The sequence below is a fragment of the Leucopleurus acutus genome (genome assembly GCF_964270905.1).
Source record: "Leucopleurus acutus genome assembly, chromosome: 1".
In the NCBI taxonomy this organism is placed as follows: Eukaryota; Metazoa; Chordata; class Mammalia; order Artiodactyla; family Delphinidae; genus Leucopleurus; species Leucopleurus acutus.
The window spans coordinates 22,757,208-22,776,374 of record NC_139142.1 but is presented as its reverse complement, the minus strand read 5'-3'; the positions used below and the strand labels follow the sequence as shown (position 1 = coordinate 22,776,374).

Sequence of the window (19,167 nt, the reverse complement as noted above, 5' to 3'; positions counted from 1 at the left end):
GTGTATTTCATAGGAGGGACAGATGATGAAGAGATTAATCTCATATACCTGATGCAAAAATCGTGAAAATTCTCATTAAATATTTGTTCTCCAGACTCCTTTTTAGCCTTCCCTGATTACAATTTTTTAAGTCTTTCCCTGGTGTTGTACTCTGATTCCCAAGAAGGTTGCCTCTTCCTTCCTCTTTCCAGTACTTTCAATGACAAATTTTAAATATTTAATGTTATGCAAAATAATTCATTTGGACCTTCCTCTTGAACCTCACCTGTGCACACTGAAGACAATGTCCTTATCAAGCCGGGCTCACTCTCCCAGAGAGGTGGGTTTGCACCTTGAGTTCCTTGAGTATTCTTCCAGCTTCTCAGGCACAACCCCAAGCAGTTTAGAAACATATTTCTTTGAAACGAGTGCACTTTCCAAGATGCATTCTGAGTAATTCCATCTTATTGCATTTGATGTTCTTAAAAGTCTGATTTTGCATTTAGACAGGGTTATTTGGACATGGTGGGATAAAAATGGTCCCATCAAAATATGCTGTTTCAAGTCAAATTATTGTATTATTTGTTCTCAATGGCAAATATAACCCCAAAGCATTCTTAACACTCAGTAGAGGCATAGATACAGAACCGTGCAGTTATTGGTAATAAAAACCTAGTGTAGATATGTAATGAAAGATAAAAATGAAGTTGTGACCTGATTATGAGCTACTGGCAATATTATTTTCTATCTTATATTAGAAATCAAATGAGCTTTGTGTATATTAACTGATGGTTGACTTATAAAAATGTGTAGGCACTGATATAGTGTTGTGTTTGCTTCATTTGAAACTGTGGCTTCCATGGATTTAAAAAATACATATTTTATTTGCAAAGTGACAACCATAAATTTTGGTATGTTCAGTTGTTTAGCCAGTGATTTCCAGAAAGTAAGTGATGTCCTACTTGTATGAGTTTTAAAACAGGCAATTTTGATATAGGTAAATTACTCAGCAGAAACCTTAGGAGACTCAAATTGCTGATGTATCTTCCTCAAAACACCTCTTATTTTCCAGGAGTATGTATACACTAGACATATCTTATTCTTTATAAGTGTCACACTTAGACCACTTATGGTTCCTACTTTAAAAAAATGCCTGTGAAACAAAAAATGGCCCATGTGAATGTTATTAAAACTGTGTCCTACAGAAGTAATATGATGCCGTGTGAGGCAATCTGTACATTTATAGGGTCTCCTCATACAATAAAATTCAATGTTAAAAGTATAATTATTCAAAAAAATTAACTAAATGGCAACAAGGGTTTTTCTTTTCCTGTATTGTTGGGATTTTTGTCCTCCTCCTAAAACCTCCCAGCTGCCCTTTGTGAAGTTCCTAGAATAATGATTAACATTATAAAACCAGAGACTAAAAATCTTGGTACGGACTGACCCATGGGAACACATTACTATAATTATTTTAAAACAAAATAATAAAAGGGGCATCCCATAAGGGACAAAAGTCTGACGCATCCTCACAATTTATTCTGTTTGTCAAAGTCACCCCAACAGTTTCTTAGAAGTGGTTGGCATTGGCTCAGAACCAGGGGCTCTCAAGTGTCTTACCTTTGTGGCTCGCCTACCTGGGTTTCCCAGTCCTTGGCTGAACGTTAAGGTTCTCACGGGGATAAAATATTTAATGCACTTCTTGTGATCTCTTCCAGTAGAGGCTGAGGCCACTTCTAACACCTCCTTCCCCATGTCCCTTCCACAGTATCTTCACACACGCAAACACAGCTTGTCTCTTTTTTCCTTTTCTCAAGGTTTAATCGAGCATTTTGTTTCCCACATGGTCTCTAAAAGACTGGCAGTTTCCCCCGATGTCCTTCAAATAAGCCGCACGCATTTCCTGACTATCCTGTCGCTAGTTTACTGATGCTATGCCACTATGCTCTTGAGAGTGGAGGAGTGGAGGGGGTGTTGCCTCTATTACCTAAAAAAAGCTGTCCATTTATCAGGTACATTTAATTACCACAGTTGTCACCCATGTACCCTGTCGATTTGGCCAAGCCCAAGAACATGTATATGGAGCAGTATTAATTATAACCCCTCTATGTCTTACAAAATTTACCTTCTGAGGCTATGAATGAATACGGGCTAAGTTTCCTAGAGCAGAACCCATGAACTCATGTGTATTTTTACCTCAATTCCTGCCACTACAGGCCCTACTTCAAGCCCCAACACACGTACACATATACAGGCACATGCTTACAAGAATGTAATTGGCAAAAGGCCTTGGGATGACCTTTGCCCCTACTGGAAAGGCATGAAACTAAATCCAGTACCATTCTCCTACTCTCAAATTGGTTTTGTCTTGCTGACCTCTTCCCAACCCTAACTTGCTGGTCTGTTTTCCTATTTTCCCTAAATGCAACTTACTTTAAGCATGTATTAACTTGGTTAACATTCCTGCAGTTAAAGGATAATAGACAATTACCCATTTGTCAGTCTGAGCCTCTTTCTTCTCTCTCAAATGTCTACTTATGACGTACATCCAGACTGCACGCCCTTTTTATTTTCATTTGAGAAGCAAAACCAAAAAAAAAAAAAAACATTTTTAAAGAAAATGCAAAATTTCTTTTTAAAGAAAATGCAAAATTTGTTTTTAATGTTGGCTGCCAGCAAAAGGGGAATCAATAAGTCAGAAAATACAAAACAACAAAAAAAGTGTCCCCTGACTGCTCTGTCTGTGCCTCCTCAGCGTGTGCATCTGGTTGTTCATCTCTGAAAGTGTATGAAATACTCTTTTCTTTAAATTATTTTTCGTTCTTTGCTCCCTTCTTGTTTGGGAATTAAGTGCTTTTTGTATTATATATATCTATCTGTATATATATCAGTGTGTTTCTTTTCAATTGCTAGATCTTTATCTTTAGATTTGGTTTTATCCAAAACTATGACAAAAAAAAGTTATGAATTGTTTTCTGCAACTTTTCCCCACTCCCTCTTTAAATGTGGAACAACTTCAGCTGCAGAATCCCCACATCCACATCTTTCTAATAAACCCAGTCTCACTAGAATCACATGCACCATGGGTAGCATGGGGAAGACAGGTGATGTCATTCAGAAAGTACCCTTTCTATATAAGGAAGTCATGAATGAGCCAGCCAGTGGGCTCCCTATACAGCTTTGTCTTTCGATTTGAAGATCTCCACCCCCTCCCCTAACTCTAGATGGGGCTGTGTGCCTGCCGATGAAGTTGTTCAACTTGAATGCATAAATCTAGTCTCCTTGTTTTTGCTTTTAACCTTCTGATCATTATTATAAGTATTACTATTATTATTTTATGTATTTTGGCTACTTTTAGTAGGGACAAAAGTTTAACTGTTTTTATTATTTAAAAATCTTTAATGAAACTGTAATGATTTTTGGAGTAATTGCATGTTGAAGTAGTTGCAGCTTAGGGTGTGTGAGATTGTCAGTGTTAGAGTTCTGTTCTTTATTTCTGTAGATGGGCATGTGTAGGCTCATTTGTTTTTGTATATTGCCCATCCCTTCCTTACAGCCAGAAGCTCTAATGCAGCTAGATCACTCCGTGCCGCCCTTACATGGACATGGCGACTCACTTACACATTTACTCCCATCATCTTCATCTCTTGTGTAGTACACTCATAGATATGACCCTACCCTTTCTGCATCTTTCCTTCCCATACCCCTCCTTTCTTTAGCATTGTTCAAACTTATGTGCTGTCATCCATCCCCTTCAATTAAAGAAAGTCTAAAACTTGTCAAAAAGACAAAAAAAAAAAAATTAAATATATATCTGAGAACCTATAATAATGCAGAAATTCATTCAAAACGCTCGAGATTTTTTTAAAGGCAAATTATAAAATTAAACAGGTTTTTAAAATTTTTTTTTAAAATCATTGCGATCAGAATAATTTCAGATTCAAAACTGATGCCCTCCCAAGCCCCTCAAAGTAAGAAATTTGTTAAAGTGCAGATTTTTTTTTCTTTTCATGTTATGTGGTGTGGATGTATGTGTTGTTGCCTCCCTGTATCATCCTCTGTTGTAAATTATTATATTTGAAAAATTAGACATTTTGCTCAAAAGTTTTTAAAGAAATGACAACAAAAAAGCAAGTTACAAGAATGTGGCAATTCTATTTGTCCAAGAGCATTCTTACACAACTTTCTTTTGTAAATTTTTCTTTCATGCCAAAAAACATGCGGGCAATTTGTTGATGTAAGTTGACTATAAATTAATACAATATGCTTTTTTTAAGTTAAATTATTTTGTCTATATGGAAATGATTTCTTTATTTTTCCTAAAACAGCCTCTATTTTTTATTTGCTTTTACTTTTCTTTTCTGTCCTTATGTTGTGAATGCCTTGTTGATGTTATTTGCTCTCTTTCCCTCTAGTTTACTTTGAACCTGAAGTTGATTTTTTTTTCTACTATGTGATTTTGAAGACAACATTAAACATTTTATTTCATTTGTGTCTATTTGCTTAATTTTCACTGTTATATTTTGTGCTGAATTGCTTCTAATGATCAATGTGAATTCTACTCTTGGTAGAAGGGTGTGGGTAAATTGTTCTTACCATCCAAAGGAAGCCTGGCCTCTTTGCCTGAACCAACTTTTAAAGCCTTGAAAGCAATGGTAGGCTCTACAGTGGGATATGAAATTGGATACAACCTACAGGAGGCCTGTACTCCAGAAGAAAGTTAGTTGCGTTAACTGCAAATGTTATCAGTGGTAATACATCCTGATTTAACTCCTTAGAAAGCATTTGGGGAAATCAGTCCTTTATTTTATTTTCCTTCAGCAAAGGGGAAATAAGGTACTCTCAAGTGACTATGGTAGAGTTTGGTTATCCAGGATTAAACTATCACCATCACTACTACAAAATCACTTCTACTGAGAATAGAGAAAGCACCCCAGAGTTTAGAGTATTGTCCTATGATAATGATGCCTTCCAAAGTATAAAACTAACTACTGGTGAAAGCACACCTGCACACAGTAGGCACCCAAATCTCTCTCTTTCTCTTTTTCCTCTTCCATTTCTATTAATATTTGCCATTTCTCTCAAGGATTTAAACAGGTAAGCTTTAAAAGGATCCTAAGATTCTACCCACAAGAAACATGATGATTTTCACATCTAAAGTTTTATTTAGGAAACATCTCAGGTAGGTATTGCCATTTTGTATGACTCTACGGTGAGAACACTCCTTGACCTTAAAGGTATTTGGTCAGTGTTGCCTTATCACTTCAGGAAACAAAAGATCAGCAAGAAGGGCTGTATAATTTTTAAATAAAGAGATTACTTGCTTCACTTTAGTTTTAGGTATTAGTATTACTGTTAAAGAAATGTCAAACTGAAGAGTGGATAAGGGATATGTTTCCAGCCCAGCAGCTTCAATGAATGCACTTTGTCTGCCTCAGTTTATATAATTTTGTATTGTTTGACATGTTGGATGATATTTTAGGTTTAAAACTAAGAATCTCCTAAATGGACTGTTTTATCTAATTGAATTGAAAGCTTTTATTTGTGTTGAGGATGCTACCCATAAGTCCATTTGATATAAGGCTTATCATTTATTTTAAATGCAAGCTCTTGGGCTTATTATAAATCATTCTTCAAACTCTGCATTTAAAATAGCCTTAATAATCTAGATCCTATATTATTATACCTCAGCATACGACTACTACATAAAAAAAGGTCAGAAAAAAAGTCATCAATGATTTCAGTGTTTATAGGCCCAAAATATTAGTAGAAATGATACTAGAAACTAGAATCTTGGAGTAGCAGTTTCTGTGCTAAATACTTAACATGCATTATAATTAACATTAACATGCATTATTATTATTCACATTGGTGGCTTGAGATAGGCTGTGTTATTATTCCCATTGTACAGAGATTTTAATAAATGTGACCAACTCATGGCTAGTAAGCCACAGAACTGTGATGCTAACCTGCCTCTGAGTGACTTCAGAGGCAAAGCTTTTAACCAATAGGCAGATGAAAAACTCCACTAGACATTCCTTCTTTTACAATGTATAATGACATCAAGGGACTATAGCTCATCTTACCTGGGTATATATTGAAAAAATAGAATCTGTAGCCTTTCAGACTCAAACCCATTTCAGATAAACTAGGGGAAAATGTCCTACCTGGAGATTTTCATCTCATTAAAATGCTCTTAAAAAGTTAAGCCCCTTTGAGATACTTGAGTTTTTCTGCTGTCTTCTCCCCAGGGACTGGCCATGCCTGTCTGTGACTGTTTTTTCTGAGGCTGGATGCAGAACAATTTCATGGTTCCAAGCTTCCAGATATTGATGTGTTGCAAGTACACACTTCCGTGGCACCAAATAACTAAATGAATATCATTCAATAACTAATTTTGTGGGGAAAAAGATGATTTCTCCCCATTGTATGTTAGTTTCCCAGCAGAGAATGAGAAAAATGCAAATAAGAGATGAGGTAAAGAACCTAAATATAGATAAAAGAAATTCAAGGAATCGGAGCACGGTGTCCTCTCCCAGAGTCTCACTCTTCAGTGTCATTGTTTTTCGTATTTTTGTGACTTCCTCCACTCAGATATCTCCAGAGAGGCAAAGGTTGGAGCCATATTGAAGCTCTATGCTGCTTTTCTTGCTTATTCATATGACCCACCACACCACCATCACCTACAGCATTCTCACAGTTCAGAAGAGTTCTATTAAATTTTTAATATACTGTCTTTTTTGATGGCAGAGAGCCCCTTTTGCTGAATATCAGCCCTAGACACATGAATTATATATCTATAAATACACTCATAAAACAAAAAAGCAGGGCAGCCTTCAGGGCTAAAATAGACCTCTTATATCCCTAGTGATCTCTCTGGTTTAAAGAAAAGCACAACCCTGTCAAAAAAGGGTATATATTCCTGATTTAAAATGCTAACTTTAAGGAATATGGATAGTTCTTATTCCAAACCAAAGAAAAATTCTGGGGATGGAATAGGAAATTAGAGTTGTGATGGATTACAGGTTTTGTATTACTCTGCCTGCAACCCCTTATGACTTTAAGCTTGTTGCTTCTATGAATACTTTCATAAGCATAGACATCTGGTAGATCACTGATTTCACGGTCTTCGGGCAGTGAAAAAAAAATTATCAGCTGCTCCAACATTTCTGAGGAAACTCACTTTAGATTAATACAAATAAACATGAAATCTTAAATAGCCTTCTGCAATCTAAGTCATTTCTAGTAAGGATCTAATGGTGGGAGAAACACATCCTTCACCTCCTTATCTCAAATGATGTGTGCCCTTGGACCTCCTAGGACACTAGAATCATCTTAAATCTTAACTATGGAATTTGATATCAAAATGGACTATACACCCCAACTCACATACTTGTCCCAGGCATCTTCCACGTTTATAGTTACCCAAAAATTTCCCCCTACTTTCACTTTAATTCCCCTTTGTAATACCAACTCCTACATCCCAGTGGACTCCCTTTTAAATTAAAGACATTTTTCCAATTCCTTGAGATGCCAGGAGAGGGGAGCTATGAAAGTTCCTATGATTTCATTGATTAAATACTACCAGGATTTGGGCTCAAATGTCCCTGACAGGGGCATCATTTATCATTTTTATCACTGCTACTAGGATTAATAACAAAATGACAAAGAAATTGAAGATTAGCAGTTTTAACAGATTCTGTTATTTAAACTCTGCAACAGCATACCCATCCTTTTAGTTTGGAAATAAGCTCTTACCATTTCACTTAAAGGCTCACCAACCTTTTAGAAGCTCTTTGTAAATTAGTGAGCTTCAAGACCCTCTTTTCATCCCCTTATCAAAAGGATGATTTTCACTTTTTTTTTTTTTTTTTTTTCTGCTCCAAGAGAGATACTCACATTAGGGTGTTGAATGAGAAGCGAATAGCAAAGGAAAGTGGAAGTGATTCAACTGCAGAATGAGCAGTTTGTAGACTTTGTAGAGTTTTAACAACAAAGACACAGTGGAAGCTTTAGCTGGGATTAAAAAGACAAGGGGGTTAAAAAAAAAAAAGGCAAATGTAAGACTCCAGTTGGGTGTCATAGATGGTACACTAAAATTGCAAATGAATGCCACTCTGTAATCATGAAGACAGTGATATTAATCTCACTTAAAGGGACACTAGCATCCTACTTAACAATTTGCCTTTATATTTAATTATTTGTTTCAGGACTTTGCCTCCCAACAAATCCGTCATTCCTTGTCCTTTATCCCACTTTACTCTCCACTTAATAAACAATGGATTGATTTTTATCCTTGCCCTAAAAAGCAAATGACTCTCGGTATTTGTTCCAGAAAAGAACACCCATTCTAGGTGAGATGGGTACAAAAACCCTGTCTTGTTCTCTAAAGGAAAGTAAAGTCATCCCTGAGCGATCCCTAGGGAACCTTTAACAGACTGCATGAGGCTTCACTCCTCTCTCCTCACTGCTCTTTTCTTACTCAGACACTGCCTTCTTCCACATATCATCTTAAATATAACACTCAGGGCCTCCCTACCGGAAGAATAAGAAGAAAAGGTAACTCGGGGTTAGTTTTAGGACTGGCTTACCTTTAGGGACCTGTGTTCCAAATCCCATTTATAAAAATTAGCAAAAGTATGTAAATTATGCATTAACTAAGTTGCAAGATATATGAATTACATATCTTCACAATGTAAAAAAAATAGGCATGCTTGTCCAGGAAAGCAAGTCTGAAGCTTTGTCAAATCTGCAAAAATCGGTTTGCTCAATAGTTTCAAACTCTGAGCACTAGAAGAGAAGCTTGGGGCTTAAAGCACAGACTAAAATATCATCTTGAGATTCTCAGAAAGATTCTTGTTTTATTTCCCCACATGTGCTAACATCATCCCGTAGGCCGGGGATGACCGTACTGTGCTCTCTTGTCCCTTCCCCTTCCTTAAGATACACATTACATACATCGTTGCCACGCTCCCCAACTCAGTTTCTCTCTGCAGAGAATAAAAGCTTCTGATGTGGTGCAGGCAGTTTTTCTCTGGTGCTCTGAAGGTGTGCAATAGCTTTCTTTTCAGGAGGCTTTTTCTTAGCACACCTGAAACCTGGACAGTTTAGATGCAACAAGTCAGAAAGAAGACTTCAACCCTAATACCGTATTATCATCTCAACTGTCTAACTGGGTCAGGGACATATCATGCCATCCCTGCTAGAGGATTTTTAAAAACAATAGTTGGAATAATTTTTAAAATAAATTTAATGAAGGGACATGAACTGTGACTTCTTGATTCTTTCTCTGTTTGAAAATAACACTGTAAAGAAACACAGGAGAGACTGAAGACTGATTATCTTGCTTACATACATGAATAATAAGCCTGGCCCTACAATTAGGTGAGTAACACCCACCACAGAATATTTGTGGTGACCATAATTTGCAGGGCACTATGATTTAGTGAACTATTCTGAACTTCCTTTCCTGACCTAGTCCTCATATGTTTATAAGTGCAATAACTAGGGTCTGTGGGTAAACCGAGAAATATCTGCCATTCTAAGAAATAAAAGGAATCCAAATTGGAAAAAGGAATCACTGATTTTAAAAACTACTTTGCTATCTCTACATTTCTGAATCTAAAAGTAAGTTTCCAGTAAGTCATGGATATGTAGGCTGGTTATTCTTAAAATCTAGTGTCTGCTCAGTATATATTACATATAGCATAAAAGCAATATATAAATATAATACTAGACCAATGCAAAACAAGTTGTTGTTTTATAGTCAGGGGAATTTCTGGAAAAGCATAATGAAGATGGGCTTGTTAGATGAACATTTTCAACCTACTGTAAGTTTCCCTTACTTAGCATATAGTAAATGAAGACTGCACGTGATAAATATGAAATAAAAGGTAGTAACTTAAAATACTAAAGATGAGCTCTTTTATATTCCTTAATCTTGATCTCAGTGACATGGAAAATATGTCATTCTCATCCTAATGGGAGCAAATAAGTAGAAACCCAAGAAAAAAATAAGGAAATGCTATGGCTCACAGATTAATCACATGCATATGTGCATGTACGTACACACACACACACACACACAAACACATAATTTTCATGGTCAGTATTTGCAACAGTATAGGTGAAGGTCATTATCCCGTAAGCAGATCCTGGAAAAAGCCTATTTGAATTCTATCTAAATAATTACTTGAGAGTATCTTTAAAAATCTAAGCCCCCCGGAGCAGCTGGGCCCGTGAGCCATGACCGCTGAGCCTGCGCGTCCGGAGCCTGTGCTCCGCAACGGGAGAGGCCACAACAGTGAGAGGCCCGCGTACCGCAAAAAAAAAATATCTAAGCCCCCAATCTAAGGATTTCAGGTTTTGATGGCAAGAGGCATATAATGGGCTAGAAGTATAGCCCAATAATCAGCCTAGAAGTAGAGAGGATCCGTATGTGGATCCAAGTCATTTTATTATAATTTCTGAGGTGTAACCTATGAACTATACATGCATTCATTGAGTGTGGCTGTGAATTGTTTTTCTATAAATATACTAATTCTGTTTTTCTTTTTCTTTTCAATCCCAGGAGGTGAATTAGTTATCCCTCTTCTTGTAGAAGACCCTTTAGCTACCCCTCCTATTGCTACTCGTGCACCTTCCATTACACTCCCCCCTACCTTTCGCCCCCTCCTCACCATTATTGAGACCACCAAAGATTCCCTGTCCATGACCTCTGAGGCGGGGTTACCTTGCTTGTCGGACCAAGGCAGCGATGGTTGTGATGATGATGGCTTGGTGATATCTGGGTATGGCTCAGGGGAAACCTTTGACTCTAACCTGCCCCCTACTGATGATGAAGATTTTTACACCACCTTCTCCTTGGTAACAGATAAGAGTCTTTCCACTTCAATCTTCGAAGGTGGCTACAAAGCACATGCGCCCAAGTGGGAATCCAAGGACTTTAGACCTAACAAAGTCTCCGAAACTAGTAGGACTACTACCACATCTTTGTCCCCTGAGCTGATCCGCTTCACAGCTTCCTCCTCGTCTGGGATGGTGCCCAAATTGCCAGCTGGCAAAATGAATAACCGTGATCTCAAACCCCAGCCTGATATAGTCTTGCTTCCGTTGCCCACTGCCTATGAGCTAGACAGCACCAAACTGAAGAGCCCACTAATTACTTCCCCCATGTTCCGTAATGTGCCCACAGCAAACCCCACGGAGCCGGGAGTCAGACGGGTTCCGGGGGCCTCAGAGGTGATCCGGGAGTCGAGCAGTACAACAGGGATGGTCGTCGGCATTGTGGCTGCTGCCGCCCTCTGCATCTTGATCCTCCTGTATGCCATGTACAAGTACAGGAACAGGGACGAGGGGTCCTATCAAGTGGACGAGACGCGGAACTACATCAGCAACTCGGCGCAGAGCAATGGCACGCTCCTCAAGGAGAAGCAGCAGAGCTCGAAGAGCGGCCACAAGAAACAGAAAAACAAGGACAAAGAGTATTATGTGTAAACACGACACCGCTAACGCTACGTGAATTTAAAACACAGGATTATTTCTATATAAATATATAAATACTTGGAAAATGAGATTTCACAGATGTCAGAACTGTTCTAACTATGAGATGGGGTATACCATGACTATGGTGGGGAAAATCATTTTTAAAAGAACACACACAAAGATGTACCTACCTATAAGATTCAGCCATGGCTGCTTTGATTCAGTCACTGCTCGGAGACAGTTCTTTCTGCCCTGCTGTGTCGTAAAGCACACACTCTGCCCTTTGGAGCGAGCAGATGGCTCCCCCCCACTTTCGTGGACTTGGAAGCTTCCTTCTCTTTAGGACCTTTCATCCAAGGTAGAAGACTTCATGGCTTACTTGTTCCATAACTCCAAGTGAGTCTGTAATAATGTTTGTGAAGCTTGACTGTAATAATGGTGGTTTTTTTTTTGGTTTAATTATGTAAAAAACAAAAACAAAAAAAAAAAAGAAAAGAAAAAGTTAAAAACAGAAACAAAAAAACCCCCACCCTTATCTGGGTCTGGCCAGTGTGTGCGTAACTTTTCAAGATCTGAGGGGAAAAAATGGCTTTTGGGTATTTGTTTAATTTTTGAGACTAACTGGACATAAGTTAAGAAGAAGAAAAAAAAATCTCAGAAAACAGAAGAGAGACTATTGCCATATGAACTCAAAAGCTACCATGGTGTCCACTCTACATATCAGGTTGTGGCGTTTCTAGAATCTGTTGTCTATTTCCTATGCGATGCTTTGCTGAACACATAGCAAAATCATGGGATGGATGATAATATTGATTTGAAAAGCTGGTTCCTCAGGATCGAATTCCAGAATTTGCCACCCAAACCCTGAACAGATGGGGTTAGGGCTGGTTTTATCAGAGCTATTGGCTTTACTTAACAATATTGTTCCTGTCCATGAGCCCAGCCAAATTGTGGTAAAGGAGAAAGCCCCTTTCTCCTCTAAAACAGAGGCTTTCCTAGGGAAGGGGAATGGGGGTGGGCTGGATCTGTGACTGATCGAAATGCATGCAAATATAAAAGAAAAGACAATACAAGAAGTCTGTTAAAGAATCAAAACAGACAATAGGTGAGTTCAACTTGTGATGGAACCACAAAAGGTCACACAAGCCAAACATGGCATGACGGAGTGCAGAATTCATAGTTCTTTCCCCGCCCCCAACATGATAATGTTTTTCCTAGTGATTTAATTTTGCAGCCTGACATTTATGGATAACTCTATCCTTCCATTTGCTCACGTCTCCCTTCGCCCATCTTTTCTAAAAATAATAAATGAATAAAGCTGCTGTGACACACAAAAAATGGAATTTAATAGTATAATATATATAAATAAATATATATACAGATATATTTATCATGGTATGTTTGATGGGATGACTGAAACAGGAAAACTGTTAAAATCTTGAAGTGGAATGAGAATGTTGTTTTAAAAGAAAATAACAAAACGACAAAAAAGTAAACCTTAAAATGTGAAGTGTGAGTTTAATTTTGTCACAGTTAACTGTGTCAAAGAGAATAAAAAATCTTCTCAGATTTTGTTTACATATTTTATTACATTTTTGCTGGTATAATTCCTTAGCCACCTGTGTACATACTGCTTTGAGAACTGTTCTTTCCTTTCTATTTGTTTATTTCAGTTTGTTTGGTTTATGTTCCAGTTGTCTTTCTTTATGAAAAGAGGAAATGATGTACAGAAAAACAATAAACTTGTTGTGTGGCCATACCTATCCCAAAAGCAAGAGACAAAGCAAGACAAATATTCACACAAAAATGAAATGTGTTCTCTGGAGGGTCAGATACATACAGTTTCTTTTGTACAGATGAAAATCAATCAGCTGTTTAGATTTAGAAATCTACTCTTGCTGGTTTTTGTAAGTTGCATGAATATTTGACTTTGAAAAAGTATCTTAAAGACGTGGGGCAAACGCAATCTAAACAATGGTAGCCTTTACTAATATGTATGGAAAGAGGTGTTCTTCATTACCTGATATTTCAATGTGTTAAGAGTTTTGGATTATTTTGTTGTCATTGAAAAAGACAGGATTATAAAGAGATATCAAAGCACGATTTAGATAACCTAAATGGCCCAACCTATATGAAGTTGATTATATCTCGATGTCTGTAAAAGATTGCTGTTCTTGGAGTCTTGAGGTCTTGTGAACTGATTTCCTGCTTTCTTTCTTTACATTTTTTATTTGAGTAAAAAATACATTTATTATATTCCTTTTAGTGTAAGTTTCTATTTGGACAATTTTATGGGAACATGTGCATTCTGTACGTGAGCTTCTATCATATTGCTGTTGTTTTATGAACAGACTCTTAAGGAATTTATTTTATGATGTTGTGAAGTTACTGCTTTTTCTTTTTCCTTTTCTCTTTTATTTCACATTTGCATTTTAGTTCAAGGATATGCTTAGCAATAAAATGTTCTTCCCAAAAGCTTGTATGATGATGTATTTTTATTTTCCAAACATTTGGTAAAATACCTTGTACTGGGGCTAAATATGTCATGTCGAATTAAAAGCTAAGTAATCTAGGACCATGTTCATGTGAAATAAAATATTATAACCAGTTACTAATACTTATATAAGCTTATCAAAAGTGACATATTTGGGGGCTAAACAATTATTGTCTGTCAACTGAGGCATTATTATTTAGACTGCTATGATAAAGTAACCGGGAGAAAACACTTTTCTGAACAGGTAAGATGACAGAAGCATTGTATTCTGGAAAAAATATTGTTAGATATTATTTTTTTTAAATGTTTGGCAACGTTTAAGTATTTGCTGTAAGTTAACAAACTTACAGAACCATGTTCATGTTTGAAACCCTGCAAAGCTTTAAAGGCATTCTTTCCAAGCGTCCCGCCATACTGAAATTTTTTAGAAAAGTACTAAATCCAAAGTCAAAATTTAAATGAGTGCTCAAATTTTAAAAGCTGCTTTCTAGATTTTCAGATTACAGAATTCTGCTAGCATTCATTATAGCTGGAACCTGTCTCATATCTCAGGTGTCCTTGATATGCTGGTTCCTTAAGCACATGCTTACTTTGCCAACTGGATAATCCATCATGATACTCTACATTTTTCACCATGATCTAGAAATGTGGGTTAACTGAACACCTGTACTCTAGCCATATATTGGTTACCAATTTTTAAAGAGTTAGAATTAAAAGCAAATATAATTAACCCTGTTCCTTCAGATTTCACTGGTGGAATGGTTATGCTATTAACTATCATGGAAATGGAAAAAAAATAAGCCTCAATGATGTCAAACTATGGAAAGTTCCCCTTTTGATTCCTGCCTCAGATAATTTACATGAAGCAATCATTTATCAATGCCTATGATATGCCAGATGCTATGTTAAGTGTTTTGGTTTATGTAGTCGGTTTAATCCCTGAGTGGTAGATAGCATTTTCCTCATCTTAAAGATGAGGAAACAAAGACATGACGAGCTTAAGGACAACTTGGCTAGTACATTTCTAATCATGTTGAAAGTCAGGGGGGCTTCCCTGGTGGCGCAGTGGTTGAGAGTCCGCCTGCCGATGCAGGGGACACGGGTTCGTGCCCCGGACCGGGAAAATCCCACATGCCGTGGAGCGGCTGGACCCGTGAGCCATGGCCACTGAGCCTGCGCGTCTGGAGCCTGTGCTCCGCAACGGGAGAGGCCACAACAGTGAAAGGTCTGCGTACCGGAAAAAAAAAAAAGTCAGGCCTTGCTGACCTGGAGGTAAGTGGGATGTCGTGAAAAGGGTACAGGCACTGAGGCCAGACACAGCTGAGTTGGAACCCCAGCTGGACTATTCACTGTGTATGGGCAATTTCACTATGTCTCTGAGATTTGACTTCCTCATCTGAAAAATGTGACACCTCAGTGACCTTGCCTCACAATATAGTTTGGGTAAAAAAAATTGAAATAATGTGTTTTGTGATTGTTACAGAGTAGGGACTCAACAAGGTTAGTCTCCATCACTTGAGTTCTGTACTAGTCATTTACAATAGCTGCCTTGTAGAATTGCAAATTCTACAATAAATTCTATAATAAAAAGATTTATTTAGTAATTGTTCAAGGAATGTTGCCAAGTCATGACTTGGGTTTACTAGCTAATTGATAGCAAATCAATTTATCAATTGATAATTGATAAAACTAGTATTTTCTAATCATATACTTTGATTGAGGGCATGACTGCAACTAGTAAACATGTGTCATTGACAACTGGTAGCATGAATCTGTCTGACAGCATATTTTAAGCAAGTGACCAAAAGTTAGGGTAAGTAAAGAAGGTACAAATTTCAGAAAATGTTCAACTTCCAGAGAAATTCTGAGACGATGGTTAATGTGGTAGATTCATCAGGATCTAAGTGGCGTGTGCTCAGATACTTTGGTTAATGTCCATGAGCAGAAATAATTTATTATCTCCATGAGGGAGTATTGAGACGGTACCGTCCCTTTCCAGTGTGTTTAACTTTGGCCACAGGCTTTGGAATCAGAAAAGCTTAGTTCAAATCTTGGCTCTGAATCCTGGGTCTGTCCTTTACCAGCTGTGAAACCTTGAGTAAAGTGTGCAGTGACTCTAACTTCATCCATGAAACTGGAATGATATGGCCTCCTCTTAGTGCTATTCTATAATTAAATAAGCTAATGTGTATACAAGTGCCTGGTTATAAGCACAGTGGCTGGCCAATAGCCCTCAAACAGTGATGCCTAAATTGTCTTATTAATCATCTGTTATTATCCTAGAAGAAAAGTAATACAAAATTCTTTCTTAACGTCTACAGAAGATACATATAGGAGAGCCCCAGAACAATCATATGACTTCTGTAACCTAACATCATAATTGTTTTTATTCCTCTTACAGTTGAAATCACACCGATTTATTGATTCTTTGAGTTCTCCTTGAGTTTTCCACCGGAAATGTGCCTACCCCTGTAAAGCTCTTTACCTCAATCAACTCCTTCAGTATAGAGGCCATAGAAAGTTTCAAATGATAAACTATTATTTACCTCAAAGGACAGTCTTCCATGCTTCCCAAATCATAGTTATTATTGCCTTAGACACACCTTCAAAATTCTGTATTAGCTTTCCCTCCAAAGACTTTCTAAGTGTCACTATTTAATGTGTAATCCAAGAACCACTTTAAGCATTTACTCGTTTGATAATTCAACCAACATTTACTGAACACTCATGTGCCTGCCAATCTACTATTGGCTATTGTCACTTTGTTTCAATGAAAGCAGAAAATGGAAATGGGAATTTTAAGCCTTTTTAACTCTTGTATAGATCCATATAGGCCCAGGTTCTCTTCCCCCATTTTCAAGTTGAAGTTTGATTTTTCTCCCAAAATATCCCAAGCTGTATTTGTCCCAGTTGAATTGAAATCCTGATACTGTTTGAGATTAGTTTGATGATTAATGTATTTATTAGGCATTATTAAATGATTACTATGTCTTAAATTGAGAGGGTTAATGAGTTTATAATATACTATTATAATCTACTAAGGGTTGCACAATCAAGCTGTCAAAGTTCAAGTGCAAACTAAGCTCTTTGGGGGTTCAGAAGAAATAACTTATGGTAAGATTCCACAGAGGAGGTGACATATTAGGTAAACCTTGAAAATTTGATAGGCAGAGATCAGAGCTGCATGCCATTCCAAGCAAAGTACTGAAGTGGGAGGCAGTAGGTGAAAACCATAATTTGGATGGATCACAGATTGTATAAAGTACACTAGTGGAAGATATGGCTCAGAAGGTTTTTGAAATTTGTCAGTGAAAGGGAAGAGAGAGACGAGAGAATGTCTTGAGAAGTTCTCAAGGTCAAGGGTTAATTTGTCATTGAGCGAAGAGGACACAGGAGGAGAAAGGCAACAACTGATACACTCTCAGAGAGGGTGAAAGATTATTGGAGTGATCAAGTTTCCAGATAGAGGTGTTACTCTGAACAGAGGGGGTAAGCTGTTCTTCCAATAGAGCAATGAAGGAGAAAATGGAATCAGAAACTGACATATTGCGGTGGAGGTGACAGAATATGGGACAGCTATAGTCAGAGAACCTCAATATTCTAGGTAAATCAAAGGCAAAGTTATGTACCTAATAGTGAGGCTGTGAGCACGTGGCAGGAGTCTGTTGACAACCTGTTAGGTAGGCAGCTAATGAAAGTGTTTGTTAGAAGTTGACTGTCTTTATCTGGCATTAATAGCAATACTTTAATGTAGATGTAGAGAATGGACTTGAGGACATGGGGAGGGGGAAGGGTAAGCTGGGGCTAAGTGAGAGAGTGGCATGGACATATATACACTACCAAATGTAAAACTGATGGCTAGTGGGAAGCAGCCACATAGCACAGGGAGATCAACTCGGTGCTTTGTGACCACCTAGAGGGGTGGGATAGGGAGGGTGGGAGGGAGACGCAAGAGGGAGGAGATATGGAGATATATGTATATGTATGGCTGATTCACTTTGTTATAAAGCAGAAACCAACACACCATTGTAGAGCAATTATATTCCAATAAAAATGTTTAAAAAATAGCAATACTTTATATTTTTGCAACATTTCTTTTATATTTCATGACTCGAAATCCAATCTCGTGGTTCCAGAGTTAGAACTCTTTCAATTATGTAATGGTGACTCTAGAGAAACAAGTCATTTTATACTTCTTCTTCAGAGCATTTGGAGCTAAGGAAGAGCATGAGAAGATGTTGTGTTAGTCTACTCAGGGTGCCATAACAAAATGCCATAGGTTGGGTGGCTTAAACAACAGAAGTTTTTTTTTCCCACAGTTCTGGAGGCTGGAAGTCCCAGATCAAGATCCGGCAGGACTCCTTTTTTGGTGAGGACCTTCTTCCTGGTTTACAGATGACCACCTTCTCACCCTGTACTCATATGACCTTTCTTCTGTGCATGTGCAAGAAAGAAAGTCTCTCTTCCTCTTCATGTAAGGCCACAGTCTTAGCAGATCATGTCCCCACCCTTAGGACCTCATTTAACTTTACCTCCTAAAGATCCTATCTCCAAATACAGTCACACTGGGGGGTTAGGACTTCGGCATATTAATTCGGGGGGTGGCAGACACAATTCAGTCCACCATAGATGTACCTGGTGTTGGGAATTGGTAAGGTGAAAATTTTCAAGGCTCAAAGGAGTCAAGGAATCCAGAAGAAACTCTAGCCTTGTTGATGTGAGTACATGTGCTAGGTAGAAGAGCAAATAAATCCAAGAGAGACTAAACAGAGCAGAATAGGATCGTAGGAATAGGGACCAGGATTTGAAAGCAGTGTTAGGGTTGTATGAGAGGCCCTAGAAGACAGGAACAGCTAAAGGGAAGCCAGAGGCAAATTTGGAAATATATTAAATGAATAGTGTGAGCTTCAAGCGACTATGTTTAGGTACATGGGTTCTGGAGTCAGAATGCGATGGCATGCATTCTGGTGCTGTAACTTTGGATAAATTACTCAGTCTACATAAGGCTCAGGTTTCGTTCCTATAAAAGGAAATTATAATATTACCTATTGTGTAGGTTTGTCAGGAAAGGTTCAATAAAATAATGCATGGGAAAATGCTTAACCTATACCTGACACATAATAAACCTTAATAGAAGTTGATCATTGTTACAATTTGGCCTCCTTATCTGACTCAGGCAGGATCAAAGATAGCTGCTACTTGCATGGCTA

At 37.7% G+C, this 19,167-nt stretch overlaps 1 protein-coding gene across 20 annotated transcripts in view; it reads left to right on the top strand.

Moving 5' to 3' along the window:
* Positions 1-11,475, top strand: part of NRXN3 (neurexin 3) — a gene marked incomplete at both ends in the record, with an annotated part of 1,633,255 nt that extends 1,621,780 nt beyond the window's left edge. For 12 of the 20 annotated variants that reach the window (XM_082851716.1, XM_082851717.1, XM_082851706.1 and 9 more), the window contains one exon: positions 11,174-11,475. In XM_082851716.1, the coding sequence (XP_082707842.1) occupies positions 11,174-11,475 (302 nt within the window). Of the gene's footprint in view, positions 1-10,549 lie in introns of all 20 variants that reach the window. The other 8 variants (XM_082851713.1, XM_082851712.1, XM_082851715.1 and 5 more) reach the window with 2 other exon arrangements.
* Between the last annotated feature and the right edge of the window lie 7,692 nt (positions 11,476-19,167).